Source organism: Eleutherodactylus coqui, chromosome 10 (assembly GCF_035609145.1).
Source record: "Eleutherodactylus coqui strain aEleCoq1 chromosome 10, aEleCoq1.hap1, whole genome shotgun sequence".
NCBI classification, from domain to species: Eukaryota; Metazoa; Chordata; class Amphibia; order Anura; family Eleutherodactylidae; genus Eleutherodactylus; species Eleutherodactylus coqui.
The window spans coordinates 30,614,157-30,636,081 of NC_089846.1; the positions used below are offsets into that span (position 1 = coordinate 30,614,157).

At 48.4% G+C, this 21,925-nt stretch overlaps 1 protein-coding gene across 4 annotated transcripts in view; it reads left to right on the plus strand.

Moving 5' to 3' along the window:
- Positions 1 to 390: 390 nt before the first annotated feature.
- Positions 391 to 21,925, plus strand: part of MVB12B (multivesicular body subunit 12B) — a 133,526-nt gene continuing 111,991 nt past the window's right edge. Inside the window, exons 1-2 of one of the 4 annotated variants that reach the window (XM_066580764.1) lie at positions 391 to 445; positions 7,744 to 7,839. In XM_066580764.1, coding sequence (XP_066436861.1) covers positions 7,789 to 7,839 — 51 coding nt within the window. In that variant the 5' untranslated portion in view covers positions 391 to 445; positions 7,744 to 7,788. Of the gene's footprint in view, positions 446 to 7,544; positions 7,692 to 7,721; positions 7,840 to 21,925 lie in introns of those variants that run through there. The other 3 variants (XM_066580765.1, XM_066580762.1, XM_066580763.1) reach the window with 3 other exon arrangements.

The window sequence follows — 21,925 nt, forward strand, 5'->3', positions numbered from 1 at the left end:
TTTACCGGCTGCAGTCAGCCCAAGCCTGTCTACTAACAAGCTGCTGTAGCCAATGACAGCGCTCCGTGATGATCTCTGTCATTGGCTACAGCAAACATGTTTACGGGATGTCACAGGCTGAATGTAAACAATAACAGAGTGGAGACCGGAGGAGTGGCGGTGGAAAAGCGGGGAGCGGCAAAGAGGTGAGTATGAGCTGATTGCTGTTTTACAGCACATGGGACTCCTTAAAAGGCACTTTATACGACTCGGATAACCCCTTTAAGGAACTGCTTTTCCTGGAGTTCTGTGAAACATTAATATTACGTTGGACTCAAAGTGTACTTTTTGCTCTACAACTGATATAAACGAATTAAAAAAAGTAATAATAAACTTCTGTTAATGTCAGTGGTAAAACTCAAGACAGAGCCGATGTCCACTGGAATTCGGAGGGCTCAATAGCAAGGTCAGAAATGTCCACATACCCCTAGTCAACAGGAAGCTGAACTATAGTGGCCCTTTAGCATCTGGTCAATAGCAGCTGCTATGACTAGTTATGGCATGACATGCACACACACGTGCCCCACCTCTAGCCGGGGGCTGTCACATACTATATAACAATATTTCGCTCATCATGTCCAAGCAGTGTTATGTTGCTTGCCACTTAGGCAATGTATACCATGGGTTCACCATAGATGATCTGCTGCCTGTAGATTGGACAACTTTTTCAAAGTGACACAATCCCTTGTGCCAATCTCCTATCCATATGTGTGCTGCAGCAACATTCACTTTAATGATACGGTAGTACCGGAGATTACCGAGTTCAAGTGCTTCGGCAATCTCCAATTTTAAAGGGGTTTTCTGGAACTTTTAATATTGGTGACCTAGCCTCAGGATAGGTCATCGATCAATAGCTGATCACTCGGGGTCCACCGCTCGGGATTCCTGACAATCAGTAGATCCCTAAACCTGCTGTCAGTGCGGACAGGACTAGAAGCTGATAGCACTTTCAACATTGCTGTAGCATTGTTTAATACTACAGGCACAGCTCCCATTGATTTCAGTGGGAGCTGTGCCTGCAGTCCCAAACCGGGCTGCTGCAATGCATACAATGCTATCTGCTTACAGTGCTGCTCACACTGACAGCAGGCTCGATGATTAATGGGGATCCTGAGCAGTGGACCTCCAGCGATCAACTATCCTGATGGTAGATCATCAATAGTAAAAGTCCTGGACAACCCCTTTAAAGGGCCACTCCGGGGATTTTTTTTTTAATTCATTCATTATCTAGCTATCTCCCAATATATAGAAGTGACTAGTATTACCTTGGTTAGTTATTTCTCTTATCTGAATCTCCTGGCCTCTTTATTCTTAGATGGTCATGTGATCTCCCAGCTCAGATCTAGTTGGAGTTATGGATTCATTTTCTAGTCAAATTCTCAGTTTGTTTAATGCTGTTACATGGATCTGCCACAGAAACAGACTAGAGGGGGACACAGACTCGCTTGTCACAGTTACTGATGATCAAAGCTCCTGTCACACAGTTATAATAGAGGAGATCACAGCTGATCCCTCTGATTGTATACTTATGGCTATAGATTATGTAGGTAAATATAGAAAGCAATGATAATTAAACTGTCCCTCAATCAGGCAAAAATGGCACAGCTTCAGCTAATGCTAAATAATCTCACTCTCAAGATGGTGCCTGATTAGTATCAGACAGGGGCTGCACTACATGGCAGTGACTGGAATACACAGAGGAGACCTCCAGAGTATGACAGGCAATCAGGTGAGGGGAGGGGATAAGGAATTTAAAAAATTGTTTTCGCCAGAGTGGCCCTTTAATATAATACTAGCAGTTCTTTGCTCTGCGTATCAGGTGAGGTGCCAACAAGCTACTCTGATTTGTCGGAGTACTTAAAGTTCTGAATTCTTGCCCTGGGTCAAGGAAAACTTGTTCTGCTGTTGGCAGATACTGAAAAATCAATCCCAAGTGCTGAAACAGAATGATCTGCCAGGTGTCGGGGTGTGGTAGTTTTGGACTTTCTACAAATAGTGCATCACAATTCTCTGTTCCAGGTTTACTATGTAAGGGTGCGTTCACATAGGTAGAATTAGCCGACAGGATGCACCGCAAGCCATGGTAGATTGTGCACCAAAATCCCCGCTCATGTGCGGTGGGGGTCCCAGCGGTGAGTCTCTCACCAATCAGACCGTTATTCCCTATTCTAAGGACAGAGGATCATTTTCAGTCCTGGGAAACCCCCTTTAATGATAAGCAGAGGCTGCAGCGTCTCCGTTCTGAATCCGGCTATTATGGAAGTGAGCGCTGATACCAGGAGAACGGGTGGTGATGCTGCAGCCTGATTGGCTGCAGTGGTCAGTTGACGTCCTGTGCCATCATCTTCCACAACAATCACCGGGAGTACGTCAGTGAAGTCACGCGGTGGGCCGTGCCACCGTCTTCTTGCCTGCAGAGTGACATCTCTCTCCCTATACACAGAAGGGGAGAAGACTGTCACTCTGCATGACCCAGGCGGGAAGAGGCGGCATGGCCCACCGCCGTGACTCGGAGCTCGGCTCTGAGTCTAACTTCAAAGTGTGTTCGTTCAGAATCACTGCAGCATTTCAGAGTAAAACATAGATGGGGTAATGAGCATACGTGTCCGGGGTTCATGCTGTCTGTGGTTTGGGCAGCATGAACCCGGTGCCAGAATTCCTTTACGGGTACATTTACACGTAGCAGAAATGCTGTCAGCGCAGCCTTTTACCCGGCGGCTTCTAGGTCAGGTGATGCAAAAGTGCGCACTACATGCCGCCAGGTGCCAGAGTATGCTGCCAGTGCAAAAGACTTTGGAAATGAGGGAAGTGCTGTATCTTCTGAAATCTGATGCAGCTGATTTTGAGTCAATATCTGCACAAATGGATGCAGAAATTCCACAGCATGTCCGCTACGTGTAATCGTACCCCAAAGGGGGTTTCTCGCTGCTAGAGACATTTCTGAGGATAGGGCATAAATGGCTGATCATTGGTGGTCCAATCGCTGGGACTCCTAGCGTTCCTGCAAACAGCACACTCCGTATGCCCCATGTGAATGGAGCAGAAGTGCATTCACTTCTATTGGACGGAGGGAGCGCACATGTATCATTTATAATACTGGAACTTTTTGAGTGGCTTTTGAGTCCCCTCAGGTCCCAGAGCCTAGGTAAGACTGCTACCTCTGCACCCACTACAGTCACCCCAACAACCGTGGACACCCAGCGCTGCTAATACATAAAGTTTGATGTTAAAGGGGTTTTCCCACTAAAGACCTTCCTGTGGATAGAATATAAAAGTTTGATCACTAGGGGTCTGACTACTGGGAACCTCAGTGATCTTGTGAATGGCGCGCCCTGGATGCTCCACGGGAATGGAGGGGAGGCACACCTGCTCAATCCACTTCTATGCGATGGAGGGAGATCAATGTTCTCGGATACTACCTACCATTTAAGTTAATAGTGTGGCGATTGAGCAAGTATACTGCCTCCTACTGGGCATTCAGGAGCGTCATTCTCAGGATCTTAGGCCCTTCCAGTGATCAGACGTTTAATCCCTATGCAAGATTAAACCTACTGCTAGAAAGAGAAGGCAGTAGTGTTTTTTTTTACCATTTCTGGCTTCTCTCTGGTAAGCTACATAGTGCTCAATAGCAGCTATGTAGCGAACAGAAAAAGCGGAAGCACCACTTCCGCTATTTGACCTGGCAATCGTGTGATTGCTGGATGCCCCCTGGTGCAGCAGAGGTCTTAGCAGACCCAGATCAGCTCTGCCAGTGACTACTGTCACTACAGGGGAATGTTTTCCCCAGTAACTGGTGCTTCCCTTGATGCTGCTCCTATGGATGCCCCAGCTTCAGTGGAAAAATGCGAAAAAAAGAACAATGTGAATGACCCCCAGAGGCCTTATATGACATCATTGGGGACGTAGAGGTTAAGAAAATATTGGTACAGAAATAAGAAAAAACAATTACAGAAGAAAAAAAAGAAGAAAACTACCCACCGCCGACACCAACCTAAACCGGTGCCGCCCTGTAACCCAAAACTATACAAATTATATATTAAAACATGCAAACCAAAACGGTGAACCCATTGCTGACTTTATTTTAGCGTAAACATACTAATTTTAAAAATAACTAGAACATTTAGTCGTAATAAAACAATATTAAATAACAGCCCTGCAGGTCAGGAGAGAAATGCAGCAAAAATAACTTTGGTGGCTGGAGAAAAAAAATAGGTCCATAAAACCACCAGATGGGCCTTAAAAAGTGTTGGGTCTTTTAGTACTGAAACACCCTGGACCTTAAGGGGTTAATTTCTGATATAATTGCAGGTTGCGTGCAGTTTGTTTCTCCCATAAAGAATATTTGGATGTGATATCATTTTAAGACCCTCCTTTCAGGACTTTAAAGGGAACCTGTCAGCATTTCCGAACATATAAAACCGCCCCCCGCGATAGAACACTGAAGCCTCCAAAACTCTGAAAAAGACGAGACCTTGAGAATCAGCGGTTTAAAATTTCCGCATGCCAGTAGATGCCGATCGGTCTGGTGGGCAGCTGGGCTGTCTCCGGTGCCCAAAGTTTATCCCAAAGACTCAGTCCTCTCTAACTGTGTGCCATGGATGACATAAGAGATGCCATCGACAGGGTGATCGAAATCTCAGGCATGCATCGGGAGATCGCCAACTGACGCATGTGCAGGTCAGCTGCCCACTTGCGGGCACATTCGCCGCACTCATCTGCCCATGCGACAGTCTGTGATCTGCCAGACTGCTGGACCAGCCGGCAGCCAGGGACCATAACCAAATACGTCCTGGACACGCGGGGGCTCTTTAATGCTCCGAAGTGCTGACAGGTTCCCTTTAACTGGGTTCAAGACTAGAGATGAGCGAGCATTGCCCTTAGCAAGTATCTGCCCGCTCGAGAGAAAAGGTTCGGGGGCCGGCGCGGGTGACAGGTGAGTTGCGGCAGTGAGCAGGGGCAAGCGGGGAGAGAGAGATCTCCCCTCCGTTCCACCCCGCTCTCCCCCGCTGCTCCCTGCCCGCCGCCGGCAGCCGAACCTTTTCTCTCGAGCGCGCAGGTACTCGCTAATGCTCGCTCGAGCAATTGCCCTTAGTGAGTATGCTCGCTCATCACTATGACCCAATTTTGCATGATTTTACCCCAACACTCTGTCAGTCGTGTGCAGTGTAATGAAATAACCACATTTGTTTCTTTTTCAGGTACAGTGTTTCTTCTGTTACAATAAAGATACATTATTAGGGCTCATTCACGGCGGCGTATTTTCGAGTCCGCATTCCGCGCGTAGTTTTTACACGTGTAATACAGACAGTATAAACCGCACTGACTCGCAGCGGGTTGTTCTAACATACGTTTTTCACACATGTATTTTATGTGCGTGAAAAAAAACCCCAAAAATGTCCTATTTTGGTCCGTATTACGAAACATGGGAGAAATATGGGAGCTTTAAAAATACGCAGCGAATGCGCATGATACGTGAATATTCACTACGCAGTTATGCAAGAAGGCAGAAGGGATCAATCCATCCTTCTTGCGTTTATTTTGCGCTTGTGTAAAACGCAGTGAATACCCATGTAAAAAAAAAATAAAGGACCAAGCAAGCGCTGAGGCTGGCTTCACACGGGCAGGCGCACATTTGCACAGCACACTTGCGTGACGAGTGTCACATTTTTGCATGCGCCTGTGCGTTTTACCTGATTTTTGCGCACACAAAAAAATACAGATTGATTTCAATGTGCAATTACGGTAAATTAGTTAAATATATGCTATACGCACAAAAATAGAACAAGCTGCGTATTTTTGCACGAACGAAATGCGTGCGCAAAATACGCTCATGTGAACAAACCTATTGAAATCAATGAATTCTAATCACTGTGTATGGCGTGCGCAAAAGGGTTCGTGTAAATAAGCCCTAAGGCTACTTTCACGCAATTCAAGATTCTTGGGCAAAACTCGGATCGCACAGCAAACGGACATCCCGCACATTGACTTGAGCGGACCGTGGGGACGTCGGGAGTCGGGAGGCGGGCGAGCGGACCGTGGGGACGTGGGGAGGCGGGCGAGCGGACCGTGGGGACGTCGGGAGCCGGGCGAGCGGACCGTGGGGACGTCGGGAGCCGGGCGAGCGGACCGTGGGGACGTCGGGAGCCGGGCGAGCGGACCGTGGGGATGGGAGACGTGTGGCTTATTTGTAGGAAGACAGCAGACGTGGAGGCGTGTGGCCCGTCTGTAGAACGATGGTGGAGGTGTCGTTAAGTTGTCCTTTTATTATCGCACATAGTGGGCCTCATTTATCCTAATCATCTAAGGGCTCGTCCACTGAAGCATAGTTGTGCAAATTCTGAGCAAGCTGAGGAAAAGTCGCAGCATGCTCCGTTTTTCCATGTACTCTGCGCGGACAGCGTCCGTTGAAGTCAGTAGAAGCCGTCCGACGCGGGGAAAATTTCCTTTAGAAAAAAAAGAATCTGTACTGCACATGTGCGACAGCGAGCCGCGGGTCCGTCCGCAGTTTGGATAACCCGTGACAGACCAGGTACGCATGGACGCCGCTGCTGGCAGATCCGGATTCCACTGCGGACTACGGCTCTGCATGTGCAGGAGGCCTTAATACCAGTCACTTCAATAGCGGTTTTTCCACAGCAGATACCGCGCAGAGTTTCCGTGACGTGTAAACGCACCCTAACCGTAAATGTGTCTGTTACCCATGGCACATTGACTTGTCATCCGAAAATCAGACAAGAATAGGACGCACTGCAATTTTTTTTTACGTATTTGAGCACCAAAAGTCCCCATAGAAGTCAATGGTGGAGTGCGCAAATACGCGCGGAGATGGGTAAGGCCAGGCTCACACGAACGGTTCAGATTCCCTATGCGGGAGGCCGCAGCAGATTCCGGCTGTGAGCCCGGTCGGTGGCCCTGCGTACCTTATTTCTCTGTATTGCGGATGACCGCGGCGGCTCGTCATGCGCAGTACAGTTTTTGTCCCCCATTATTTCTATTTCCCGCGCCGGCGCTAAGCGATAACACGGGAGCCATAGCCCATATGCAATGTTATTGCGTGAAAAAAAATTGCGTACGGGTCGTGGGACGGACGCTTCCATTGACTTTAATAGAGGCCATCCGTGGCAAAATAGAGCATGCTGCGTTTTTTCTTCCGCGCGTGGAATATGCAATTCCTATCGCGAGCGTGAAGAAAAAAGCGAAAGTGAATGCCATTCAATGCCTGCATTTTACCACGGATCTGTAATCGTGCAATTAGAATTCGTTCGTTAAGACTATATTAGCTATTGCGCACATGAACATGCCTTGCGGGTGCGAAACGTAGAGTAAAATCCGCGCAAAAAAAAAGCATAATTCACTTTGTAAAAATGTACGAAGATACGCCTACGCTCGTGTGAAGCCGGCCTTAATGCGCACAAATCCACGAGTGCGTTTTTGCGGCGTACGCCTGTGTGAATGAGCCCTAACCAGCACACACAGGAGGAAAACACACCCCTGCAGTTGCACATCTTGGCCGCTGGGGGCAGCCTCCTTCCTCCCACCCTCATGTCCACACACTTTGTTGCTGCCGCTGCTGCTGGGGGTAAAGTTTCCATGTCCAGGAGGTGACTGATGTGATCTCAGCAGGACAGGGGTGGGCAGCCCGGCGCACACTGGTAAGGCTCTCCCTCTGCACGGGATGATATGTGTCTCCTTTCTCTCGCTCAGCGCCCCCTCCTCCCAGACCTCCTCCGTCTCCCTCCTCGCCTGGCAATGAACAGCTGCCTTTGCATGAAAAGAAGGGACGATTTCCCCCGCTTAACAGTTAAGTGTCCCGTGGAGCCTCTCCCCCGGCTGCACCGCATTCTGGGGGTTGTAGCCCTGCCTGGGAACCAGCAGCCTGCAGGCTTATTGGGCTGTTTTAAGCTGCTGTATGCAGGGCTGCAGCAGGCCGCTGGGCTCAGTGCATGCATCTGTTAACCCCTTGCTGCCTGCAGCGCTGGACCCCCCCTCTGGTTATTATTCTGCAGGTGGGGTGGCAGCTGGATGACAGAATTTCCTCTTGTGTGATATGTTGTATCCTTTTCTCCGTTCCCCCTCCCTTCCTTCCTCCGTTCCCAGGGCAGCCATGCAGGTTTAAATCCCTGACCGCTCTGATGATGGAGTATTTGGTAATCGGGAACTGTTATCTGCGGCGCCTCTGCAGAAGATAATGGCGCTGTAGGATGTGTGAGTGGAGAAGGGAGGCCTGGCAGCTGCTGGAAGCCTGCCTGTAGTAGTGCCATGTATATACAGATCTGGAGTAGGTTGTCTGTATATAGCTATGGATGGAGGGGGATGAGCGGACTGTAGGACGCCAGGAGACGGGCGAGCGGACTGTAGGACGCCGGGAGACGGGCGAGCGGACTGTAGGACGCCGGGAGACGGGCGAGCGGACTGTAGGACGCCGGGAGACGGGCGAGCGGACTGTAGGACGCCGGGAGACGGGCGAGCGGACTGTAGGGCGCCGGGAGACGGGCGAGCGGACTGTAGGGCGCCGGGAGACGGGCGAGCGGACTGTAGGGCGCCGGGAGACGGGCGAGCGGACTGTAGGGCGCCGGGAGACGGGCGAGCGGACTGTAGGGCGCCGGGAGACGGGCGAGCGGACTGTAGGGCGCCGGGAGACGGGCGAGCGGACTGTAGGGCGCCGGGAGACGGGCGAGCGGACTGTAGGGCGCCGGGAGACGGGCGAGCGGACTGTAGGGCGCCGGGAGACGGGCGAGCGGACTGTAGGGCGCCGGGAGACGGGCGAGCGGACTGTAGGGCGCCGGGAGACGGGCGAGCGGACTGTAGGGCGCCGGGAGACGGGCGAGCGGACTGTAGGGCGCCGGGAGACGGGCGAGCGGACTGTAGGGCGCCGGGAGACGGGCGAGCGGACTGTAGGGCGCCGGGAGTCGGGCGAGCGGATGAGCGGAGTGTAGGACGCGGAGAGACGTGGAGGCGGGCGAGCGGACTGTAGGACGCGGGGAGACGTGGAGGTGAAGGAGCGGACAGTAGGACTCCGGGAGCCGTGGAGGCGGGCGAGCGGACCGTGGGGACGTCGGGAGCCGTGGAGGCGGGCGAGCGGACCGTGGGGACGTCGGGAGCCGTGGAGGCGGGCGAGCGGACCGTGGGGACGTCGGGAGCCGTGGAGGCGGGCGAGCGGACCGTGGGGACGTCGGGAGCCGTGGAGGCGGGCGAGCGGACCGTGGGGACGTCGGGAGCCGTGGAGGCGGGCGAGCGGACCGTGGGGACGTCGGGAGCCGTGGAGGCGGGCGAGCGGACCGTGGGGACGTCGGGAGCCGTGGAGGCGGGCGAGCGGACCGTGGGGACGTCGGGAGCCGGGCGAGCGGACCGTGGGGACGTCGGGAGCCGGGCGAGCGGACCGTGGGGACGTCGGGAGCCGGGCGAGCGGACCGTGGGGACGTCGGGAGCCGGGCGAGCGGACCGTGGGGACGTCGGGAGCCGGGCGAGCGGACCGTGGGGACGTCGGGAGCCGGGCGAGCGGACCGTGGGGATGGGAGACGTGTGGCTTATTTGTAGGAAGACAGCAGACGTGGAGGCGTGTGGCCCGTCTGTAGAACGATGGTGGAGGTGTCGTTAAGTTGTCCTTTTATTATCGCACATAGTGGGCCTCATCCTAATCATCTAAGGGCTCGTCCACAGAAGCATAGTTGTGCAAATTCTGAGCAAGCTGAGGAAAAGTCGCAGCATGCTCCGTTTTTCCATGGACTCTGCGCGGACAGCGTCCGTTGAAGTCAGTGGAAGCCGTCCGACGCGGGGAAAATTTTCTTTAGAAAAAAAAGAATCTGTACTGCACATGTGCGACAGCGAGCCGCCGGGTCCGTCCGCAGTTTGGATAACCCGTGACAGACAGGTACGCATGGACGCCGCTGCTGGCAGATCCGGATTCCACTGTGGACTACGGCTCTGCGTGAGCAGGAGGCCTTAATACCAGTCACTTTAATAGCGGTTTTTCCACAGCAGATACCGCGCAGAGTTTCCGTGACGTGTAAACGCACCCTAACCGTAAATGTGTCTGTTAGCCATGGCAACCATTCACAGCACAGCTTTCATTATACCTCAGCAGTACCAGAAATGAAAGCTTTGCTTTGGGCAACAAAGACAGATTTACCGATGGGACGGTCCACGAGCGTAAATACACGCAATATGCAGTGAATTGAATACATATATGCGCAAAATTTATTTGTGTTGCATACAAATCCACAGTTCTGGTCTCATTTGAGTAAAATTCTGCATTCATGTTCTTCAGCACCCAGCGACGAATACTGGCGGAATTAAAAATCGAAAACCTCACTGACTTCCCCTGTAAATTTTTGTTGCCAATAGCAACCAATCACAGCTCAGCTTTCATTTCTTACACGGCTGCGGTAAAATGAAAGCTGCTCTGTGATTGGTTGCTATTTCTTACACTGCTGAGGTAAAATGAAAGCTGTGCTCTGATTGGTTGCTATGGGCAACAGTTTTGGTTTTTTTTGGGGGGGGGGGTGACTTCCATAACAGTGCGATGCAGGGATGCGATTCACTGCGCCAATTACTTGTGTGATGCTGCAGTCTATAGGAACGTACTTGGCTGCATGGTAATTGGTGGCGCAGCGCCACTGCCGTCATGTGGTGACCCTCACAGCCCATAGCGACCGCTCAGGAACACAAGGCCGTATGATGGCCCTATTATCAGACTTATTCTTAACCCCAGGGCCCTTTTTTCCCACATGACACATACCTGTGCGTTGCTTAACACTTTCAGTGCTGCGTCATGTGAAAGTGAGTGACGGGTATCCCGTAAAATTGAGATGCATCGCACTTCGCCCTGCAGGAGTCGCTTCTTCTCCGGAGTGATGTCACTGTGAGTGTAGCACTAACTGAGCATGCTCAGTCGGCACAGCATTCATTTCAGTGGGGCTGATGGAAATGGGCAAAGGACCCTCGTTCTCAAGATCGATGGGAGTTTAAGCAGTGAGACCCCCCACGATCAGCGAGGCATCCGCTATCCTATGGAGAGAGGAATAACTTACAGTTGTGGTACAACCTCTTATAGGCCGCCTGCACACAGGCGGATTCGCATTGCCGAACCCGGAGCGTGCGTCTGCCTCCGGATTCTACATCAAATACTGCCCATAGCATGCAATGGCAAAACGCGATTTCCCCTACATGACCGAAAAGAAAAAAAAAGTACTTCGCTCATCCGACGGCTCGCTCTGAAGACCATCCGCAGTGCAGATAGAGTACACACGGATGCCAGGTGGGCACAGGGTCGGAGTTCACTGCGGGATCTTGCATGCGGAATCCGACCTGCATGTGTGCAGCCAGCCTTAAGGGGGCAGCCACATTTTTCACACGTCAGACTGCGATCCTGTGAAAGGTTACTATGATGGCAACCTGGAAATGTGGTGTTTCTGCTCCCTGTTGCATCCAATGTTCACAAAATTATAATACACGGCACACACTACGGGCCGCGAGAAAAATGGCGCATTGCTGCAAAAGACTATAGGAGTTTCTAAGGTTAGAAACGCATCGCATGAAAATCACAAGTTTGTGCGTTATCATCCAATAAAACGGAAGCTCCATAGGGAAACCTGGGCAATAAAAAAAAAGCGAAACGCGGAAAAGATAGGACATGCGGCCATTTTCAAATCTCGCAACATCACAGGAGTGAAAACATTGCGGATGTGAATGAAACCATTGAAAAGCATGGGTTTCATAATTCTGTGTCTTCACTCGCTCTCGCATTGTGCGATTTTTATCACCCATGTGAAGGCACCCTTAAGCGCCTTTATCATGGGCCGATTGTTGCATCCAACAGGTATCTGAAGATTAGCGCTGAGCGTAAATGCGTTCGCCGACTGAAGGACGATTGAGAGTCGGTTCGCTTCTTGTTCAATCTGCAGAAAACCAAATGACGGATTGGCCGTGTGAACAGGCAGTTGTTCAGTTATGAATGGATTCCTGTTTACTGTGAATGGGGATAGGTGGGCCGGAACAATCCCCGTCTGCTATGCACAGCGTATCGTCCGCGTGGAAGAAAGATCTCTCTCCCCTCCAGCCGCTATTCCAGGCTCTTCGTTTGAAGTTGCGAGCGTTTCCGACGCTCACACGCAATGTTAATTGTTTATGGACGACGGAACACTCGCATCCATTGATTTAAATGGGGTCCATCTGTGCGCAAAAATAGAACATGCTGCGATTTTTATTCCACTTGCAGAAAACACATAATTCCTATCCGCATGTCTGAGCAAAACTGCGAAAGTTCATGACTTTCAGTGCCTGCGTTTTACGGCGGATCGCCCGCATTTCAAATCCGCCCATGTGAGCCCGCCTAGGGCTGAGCACACAACTGTGTGTTTTCAACAGCCCCCACTGTCCCTGCGCTCTCCAATATACACGGGCACAGTACTTGCATGGCCTAATTCTTGTCCATCATACCGGCGTGAATAGGACATACGAGTTTTTTTGCGCAGGCCGTGTCTCGGTCGTACGGGCAGTCTCATTGAATATCATGGCTCTTTATGCAGTCTGTGAGTCATCCGTTTTTTTCCTTCCACATCCGATATACAGATGAAAAAAATACCAGTATTGGCGGCCCGAGGGCTCATTCACACGTGCGTATGCTATTTCGATCTGTGAAATATCAGCATTTTCATGGAACTAAACTCTCCATATTCCTTGTGTATTGCATTTTTTTGCTTGCGTATTGATTGCGTATTTCACGCTCATTAAAAAAAAAACGTACAAAAATGGCGCATTGATTTCATGCATAAATTCGCAGTGAATGCACGTGCGAATGAGCCGTAACATAGTATTTACCCGGGCGATATGCACGCACAAGTTCTGTGCGATTGCAAGACAAACAAAAGTCATGTGCGAAGAACACAATGGGTTAATCTATAGATCCGGTCTCGTACGACCGGATTGGAACAGGTGATCGGAAGTAAAACGCTGGCAGCCCATATGCAGTTAATAGCAGCGGGTACCTGCGTCATCGCTAAGCGGCAGTGTGGGAAATACAGCGAAAAACCCCCGTACTGCACATGACCGCATGTGGAATCCAAACCGTTCATGTGAGTCTGGGCTAGGGCCGTTTTTTGTTTTGATTTTTTTGTTTCTTCCCCTCAGTAGTGAAAAATTGCCTAATACCTTATTTCTGGACGATTCAGTTGCGAGAATCGCCCGCTACTTGCTGCGGGGAGATGTGAAATCGCATTGCAATCGCAGCATTTCGCCGCGGGTTTTGGAGCAGTTCGGCCACCGGCATTCCGCTTCGGCTTTCTCTTCCCATAGAGAGGAGCAAGGCCGCAGCGGGGAAAAAAAAAATCCGGATCCGCCCTGCTTTGCCATGACAGATTGGCCGCCCCGTGTGGATGAGATTTTTGACAAATCTCGTCCACGTGGCTGGCTAATCCCGGGATTAGCGCACGCAGGTGGATTTCCCACAGCGAAATTCCGCACAGAAATTCCACGGCAAATCCGCCCCGTGTGAACCCGGCCTTAAACTATTGGAAACACAAGCAATTTTATTTTTTCCTGCGCTTGAAAAACACGTGATGTGATTCGCGCATTTACCGCCGGATCGCAAATGCATTGAAATCGCAGACAAAACAAGTGGGATATAGGTTAGGCCCAATGTCCACAGGTGGGGAAACATGGACGTCCGCAAATGAAATAAAGCACGCGGATTCGATTTGCGAATTTTTTGGTCCGCAAAACAGTCAATGGAAGCCGTCCTATCCGCAGCCCGTAGATAGAAGATAGATAGCCCGGCCGGGTAAACAGAAGACCCGCAGTGTCCTCGGCCAGGGTCGGATTACCCTACGGGCTCCCGCATGTGGAGTGAGTCATGGGATGCCGCTGAGATCTGCATATTGGAGCCAGTAGAACGGTTCGTGTTATCGGAGATCTAGTTGGTCTCTGCTCATGGGGCTTATTCATGCGTTTGCGTATTTTTCATGTTGCGTCGTCTGCAGCGTTGTAGTCATTAATAACTTCAGACGGGTCGATAATCCGGGGATTATTCCGATTGCCAGATTGGAGTCAGAAAGGAAAAATTGGCTTCTACCACATTCTTTTTTGTGTTGTCTTTCTCTGGATCAACATTGGGGGGGAGGGGGCGTAATAGGCTGAACTGATGGACGCATGTCTTTTTTTCAGCCTTACATACTATGTTACTATCATGTACACTGGGGGTTTATCGCTGGTAACGGTCAAGATGAACGGCCACACAAGCAATTCTTGACGTGGCTGTTCGTGTCCCGAGAACTGTGCGGCGTAAGTAGTCCTTGAACGAGTGCTGATTGACTTGCTACCTTGTCGATCACACGAGTTCCAAGCAGTTTATCAGACCGTTTTTAAAGGGCTCTCGTTCTAGTTATCAGAAAATCCCAGAACTCTGACTGTGCCCGTATTTACACGGGTAAATGCGATATCGGTGTGAGAATCTCGGACCGCTGTCACATTTGTAAACCTGCCTCTATCTTTTTGTTGTTGTTGAAGTATGCTGCATTTTGCACATGCGTTTTTGTTCTTTTTTGTCCACACGTGAAAATCACGTACTGTTTCAATAGTAAAAGAAATAGAGAAATGCATCGCACTTACATGCGAGTGCTATACAAATTATTATTTTTTGGTTCCGTAGAAAATATTTGTCGATCTCGCCCCAAAAATAGGACATGCTGTGATTTTTGTATGTCGCAGCATCACTGCAAGAGAAACGTCTCCCGTGTAAATACACCCATTTAACCCTTTGAGGCCCAAAGGACATAGTTGTCCCATAGTTTTAAACTCCCCACAAATTTGATGGAATAATTTACGGTCCTGAAAGGGTTAAAATAATGGGTTCTGGGTCCGCCACAACAGCAGCCACTTGTGGTCATTGCGTTCTGCTTGATAGAGGGGGAATGCACCTCAATGATGTACCCAAAATGCCCCTGTAAGGTTTCATAAATTCTTTATTTAGGGGAGAAACTTTTTAATAGGGTTCATGCCAAGAACATTACCCATGCCTATATGCCCTATTAGGGCATGTGCACATCATAGAGGGGGGTCCCTAATAGAGGCCCTGCTCTGTGAGGCAGGATGAAGAACAGTGATGGTCTTGTTCTGTCCTTTATTACCGGACAGCCATTTATCAGAAGAGCCATTATGTAATATTGCACTGTCCCTGCATTCCCTGATGCAGGAGAAATGTCCTACTGGCCGTTGCTTCCTTTGGAAAAATCAGCTGGTAGTGCGGGAAGTGGGTCTAGAGTTATTTGCCCCAGGCCCCATGGTCTGTACCATGTTTCCCCGAACATAAGACTGTCTTATATTAATTTTTGCCCCCAAATAAGCACAAGGTATTATTTTCGGAGGAGATCTTAGTATACTTACCTAGCAGGCTCTGTTCAGGTCCCCCTGCGCTGCTCTCCACAGCTCTGACGCGCTTCGTGCAGTCCTCGGCCGCTCATACGTGACTTCCTGGATACGAGATTCAAAAATCCCACCTCCAGGAAGCGATGGCTGTGATTGGTTCTTCCTCAGCCAATTAATGCAGCGCTGGATAGACCAATCAATAGCCATCGAGTTGTAGAGGCGGGAATTATGAATTGGCTAAGCCGCGGCCAATCACAACCATCGCATTGGTTCATCCAGCACTGCATTGATTACTGCTGAGCAGCATTCGAATAAGCAATCACAGCCATCACTTTTTGGAGGTGGGATTTATGAATCCCGTAACCAGGAAGTAATGTTGTACGAGCGGCTGAGGACTGTGGAAACCGAGCCGAATCTCTAGAGAGTAGCAGGAGGGACCTGGACTGAGCCTTCTAGGTAATGTATTTTCCTTTTTTTTTAAAAGTAGTGTAACTAGGGCATATTTTCGGGGTAGGGCTTATATTTCAAGCCTTCCCGAAAATTAGGCTAGGGCGCAATTGTTTTTTGTGCTTTATGCCATTCATCATGCAGCATAAATAGCGTGTTGGCTTGATCTTGTGAGTTGGTACAACTACAGTGATACCGAATATGAATGTAATTTTTTTTCCATGTTCTAATACTTTCTCACAGTAATATCACAATTCTTAAAAAAAGCTAAAAAAAAACCTACAGATTTTATGTTGCTGCATTCCAAGAGCCGGAACTTGTTTTTATCTTTTCATTGATGCAGCTGATCATGGGTTTATTTGGGGGACAAGTTGTTTTTTTAGCATATGGGTCATTACAATTGCAGCAACAGCATATACTTTATATGTGGATGAGGATTAGAATTATTTTAATTGATTTTTTTTTTCACTTTTCCTACATAAAAAATAAGTATAAGGCCAGGCTCAGACGAGCGGATGTGAATTGTGGATTCCCGCGATTGGCGTCCGTGTGGACTTTCCACGGTAAAACACAGGCATGCATTTTAGAATTTTGCTTCACACTCGCGGATACGAATTGCGTATTCTGTGAGCAGAAGAGAATCGCAGCATGGTCTATTTTACCACGAAATCCACTTAAACGGCCTCCATTGATGTCAATGGAGCCGTCCGACCCGCAGTTCATATAACATATGTGTATGGGTTGCGAATACCCACGCCAGTTCGGGAAATGCAGACAAAAAAAACAAACTACTGTGCATGACCGCCTGCGAGCCTCCGCAGCGCAGTTAAGTGAGGTATGCAGAGTCATCGGCAGGGCTCACAGCCGGAATCCTCTGCGGGTTTACCGCATGCGGAATGCAACTTGCTTGTGTGAGCCTGGCCTAATAAAGTTTGGCTAAAGTGTGAACAGTAAAAAAAAAAAAAAAAAGCCAGAAAAAAAACTTTTTTTCCCCCCATAAACTATTTTTCTCTAGAATCTACCTTTTCATGGATTTTTTTTCCAGTTAACTTTTAAGACCATTTTCACATGGCCAAGAGCAAGTTCGATTCTTGGGCGCAACTGGCATCGCACAGCACATGGGCGCTCCTTCTGTGTGCTGGGCGATGTGTGGGACGCTGCACATTATAGGCTCGCACAAAAAGGGGGCATTTAGTGATTTTTCAAACTCAGGCCCTAGGTCCAAGTAAAAATTCGTTCATGTGAATAGGAATAGTTTCATTTTCTGTGCGCGTTCATCGACTGTGTAAGTTATTCGTTGATTGCCTGACCGCTTAACACTGTTGAGTTGTGGCTCTGTCGTGGCCTAATGGGCATATAGCCATGGCAGATCTGAAGGCCTTTGTTAGTCCCTCAGCTGCCGCGGCATCTTGCCAGTGGGATGACAGAGGATGCCCCCTCTCTCTGACTAATCGCCCTAATGCTGTAGTCCTTATTAACATGTCATCTAAGTGGTTAAATGTCTGATATTGGCGTTATCTTCATTCCTGGTTGTTGCAGCACGGCGTTGGCCATCTATTACAACTAGCACCCGCCGCTTACGGTGTGGGCACAGCTCTTATGTCATCGACTGGATGTAACTATACGTCCACTTGCGACAATGCAGCCGTGTTTTGGATGTATAGCTACGACTAACTGCCAGACTGTTACACAATAGGTCGTTTTCTATTGGTACATCATTTTCATCATGGCACTATTATAGCACAACGCCTCTGAAATATTCATTCATCGATTTTTCTGCCCTGGTCAACTTTCTGATTCTCCATGCTCGTCTGTATGGACACTGCAATGTGATTGTGGTGCATGGAAACGGGTTGCCTCTGTAGATCATATGCTTGGAGAAAGTCCAGCATGGCAGGAATCGCATGAAAAAGCTTTTATTATGCAGAACAGGAGTAAAAACCTTACCTAGGGCTAAACATTTCCTAGATGTTTCGAGCGATTGCCCTTGTTTTTATGGCATGTTGTATCACTCAAACGCCCCGGACATTTTTTGACCTAGGTATGGTTTTTACTCCAGTTGTTTTGCATAATAAAGCTTTTTCATATGATTCTTGACGTGCTGGAATTTCTCCAAGTACCGAGAGTCGTCATTCTCTAGTGGAATGCTGACTACCAAGTCCCAAACTACCCACAATCGAGAGCGGAACTATGCACGTTCTAAAAGTCTTGGACCAGGTGTTCTCTGCTGACTTCCCGTCCTCACTCATGCTTTGGTATTTGACTAGATAGGAAGCCTAGCAGAACTTTCCCTGCAGAACGGAGGCTGGTAGAACAGCAAAGATGGCAACAGGTCCATTGTTTTAACCCCTTGGTGACAGTTTTTTAGTTTTTTTTTCCATTTTCGTTTTTTCCTCCACCCCCCCCCCTTTTAAAAAATCATAACGCCTTTATTTATCCATCAACATCGCTGCATGAGGGCACGTTTTTTGCGGGATGAGTTGTATTTTTGAATGGTACTATTTAATGTACCATATACTGTACTGAAAAACTTTTTTAAAAATTCTAAGTGGAGAGAAATTGAAAAAAATGACATTCCACCATCTTTCGGTGCGTCCTGTTTCTACGGCGCACAAACTGCAACAAAAATGACATGATAACTTTATTCTGTGGGTCAGTACGATTACTACGATACCGAACTTGTATAGTTTTTTTTTGCTGTACTACTTGTGTTTTTTGTTTAAAGATATTAAATTTTTGAAAATTATTTTATGCCTCTATTTTCCGCGCATAATAACTTTTTTTTATTTTTTTGGCGACATAGTTGTGTGAGGGCTCATTTAGTGCGGTATGTCCTGACGTTTCCGTTGGTATTTTTGTATAGAAACGACTTTTTGATCGCTTTTTATTACGTTTTTTCCTGGAGACAGGGTGACCAAAAAAGCGCATTTCTGGAGTTTTTTTTTTTTTCAGATGACGTTCACCTTGCGGGGTAAATAATGCATTATTTTGCTAGATCGGACTTTTACAGACGCAGTGATACCAAATACGTATTTTTGCTTTATTATTTAGATTCTTTTATTGCAAATATGGCTAAAGGTTTTTTTTTTTTTTTTGAAACTTCTATTACTTTTTTTTTTTTAATAGTTTTTTTTTTACACTTTCTTTCAGTCCCCAGGGGGGATCACAACCAGCGATGCTTTGATCGCTCCTGCAGTATGACGTAATGCTATAGCATTACGTCATACTGCTTTTTGACAGGCAGCCTATCAAGCCACCTCACGGGGATGGCTTGATAGGCAGTCTGCTAAGGCAGCCCTGGGGCCTTTCAGAAGGCCCCCGGCTGCCATGACACCTGCACGGCTCCCCCGAGCATATTTGGTATTTCAGCTGCACTTCAGTAGCGGTGAGCGATTCCAGCGACCTGATTGGTTGTTGGGTACACCCCCCCCCCCCTTTGGAGATGTGCACGAGTGGCCGGCCCGTTAAATAAGCAGCAGCAGGGCCGTAGGAGGGTCGGCAACTAACCCTAACCCTAAACCCCCAACCCTAACCCCCCGAGGGTCTCGTGAAGTAGCACTCGTGCACATCTCCAAAGGGGGGGTGTGTACCCAACAACCAATCAGGTCGCTGGAATCGCTCACCGCTACTGAAGTGCGGCTGAAATACAATATATGCCTCCCCCGATCTCACCGCGCGGGGGGTTACGGGACCCCCGACCATTGTGGGGGATTTAAATGCCGCTCTCAGAATTGACCGCGGCATTTAAAGGGTTAATGGCTGCGATTAGATGAACAAAAAGATGTTCATCGTGTTTGGCCATGTAGTAAATGGCTTGGGGTGTATCCTACTGCGTTTGTAGAATGCATTGGGCATATGCATCGGGAAAGCCCCCAGCACACACAGTATGCCAAACCTATCCATAGGGAATCATTAATCTGATGCCCAAAGAGTGTCCCTTTGAAATCTCTTGGGCTGGTATACATTGGCATAACTTTAAATGGGAGCTTCTAGATGATTTTTGTGGCTTTTTACTTTGAGTGACATCCATTGGTGGTATACAGTGGGGAATACTCCTAATGGCTTTAACTTAGAACCTAATTTGTTATATTAGTCACTTTGCTTTTCCATTGGTTGTCTCTCAAAAGCACGTTATCCACAGGATAGGCGATAACTTTCTGATTGGTGGAAGTCCAGTCACTAGGGTCACCACTGATCGAGAAGATAGGCAACTGGTGCATCCAGGAATGAATGGCACAGTGGTCGTACTTGTGTGCCACCAGTCTATATCAATGGCGCTGATGGAGATGGCAACATTTAAGCTGGTTTCCTGAAACCCATTGTCATGTCCCAGAAAACTGATTCTTAAGTCCCGATTCTCTAGCAGTGAACATGAATCGCTGTACTGACTGACTATTGGTCCCGTAGGTTTTATGTTCAATTCCACAATCCTCCATTATTTTTACGTATGAGTATTGGTTATGGCAGGGGCTCGTTAACGCAGTCAGTCAACCATAACGCCATTAAGACAAAATAATTTTTGCGCTTTCTTCTTTCTAATCTGTTCTGGGAACTCAAAGCAGTGAATTCTTTGTGGTGTTCGTTGACTACTCATTAGGCTAATGACGATAACATAAAACGATGTACGTAGACTAATCCGATCCCAAACTGTAAGGGCCGTTTCAGTGTTACCAAAGATTTGGAGCCAGCGCTCTAATTTCTTTCCTTTTCTTGCTCTTTTTGCGAAGTTGTCTAAACTTGGTGTGATATTAGGCCAATGATTGATCTGTGAAGAGCATTTTGTAGGAAGTCGTGGAGTAGTCAGAAGCTTCCAATACTAAATCTTCTTATACCGTGTTTTCACGAAAATAAGACCCTCAAAAGAGGCACTAGGTCTTATTTTCAGGGGAGGTCTTACTTACCTAGTACACTTGGTCTAGGTCCCTCTTGCTGCCCTCCACAACTCTGACGACTTTCCGCAGTCCTCGGCCACTCAACATCATTTCCTGGTTACAGGATTCATAAATCCCGCCTCCAGGAAGTGATGGCTGTGATTGGTTCATCGACCGCTGCTCAGCTAATCAATGCAGCGCTGTATGAACCAATGCGATGGCTGTAATTGCTTTATCTAGTGCTGCATTGATTCGTTCTTCCACCGCTGCTTAGCCAATTAACAGTCATCGCGTTGTAGAGGCAGGATTTTTAAACTGGCTGTGCTGTGGCCAATCACAGTCATTGCATTGGTTCATCTAGCGCTGCGTTGATTGGCTGAGCGGCGGCCGAAGAACTAATCGCAGCCATTGCTTGCTGGAGGTGGGATTGATGATTCCGTAACCAGAAAGGGATGTATTAACGGCTGGGAACTGCACTGAACCTCTAGAGAGCAGCGAGAGGGAACTGGACTAAGCCTGCTAGGTATTGTATTTTTTTTTTATGAAGTGTATCTAGGGCTTATTTTCAGGGTAGGCCTTATATTTTGATTCACCCCGAAATTTAGGCTAGGACTTCTTTTCAGGATAGGTCTTATTTTTTGGGGACACAGGGTATGTATAGTGTAAGAGTAATTCTCCTTTTAGAGGAACCGATTGGTACAAGCGAGTGACCTCACTGCTAACTCGTTCGCACTTGTGCAACCTGTTTAGACAGCCAGAGGCATCGTTGGCTTGTTCAAAAGAGAATCGTTCAGTCTCTGTTTAAGCGAATACAGGGACTGGACAATTGCTGTCTAAACCGAATGAGCCAACAATGATTTTTATGCCTACATAAAATGAACACCGAACGAAAAGCGAACAATTCTCATTCACTGTTGGCTCACGTTTAGACCAAACAATTGTTTCCTTTCGCCTCTTTGAATGATTTTTTGTTACGATTATCGTTCTGTCTAAAAGCACCTTGACTTGTAAAAGTGTTTGGCGCATTATTTTATTTCAGGGTCATAACTGACTAGTGAAACTTGTTAAAAATAGCAGTCGGCAGTGGGTGAGGCTGTAGCGGGATATGGGTTCTCTGTGCAAGCCTTAGATTTATCTTATAAGATAATTCCCATTACATGCAAATGTTAGATAATGTAACGGACACGTCAGTTGTAACTTCTAGAATG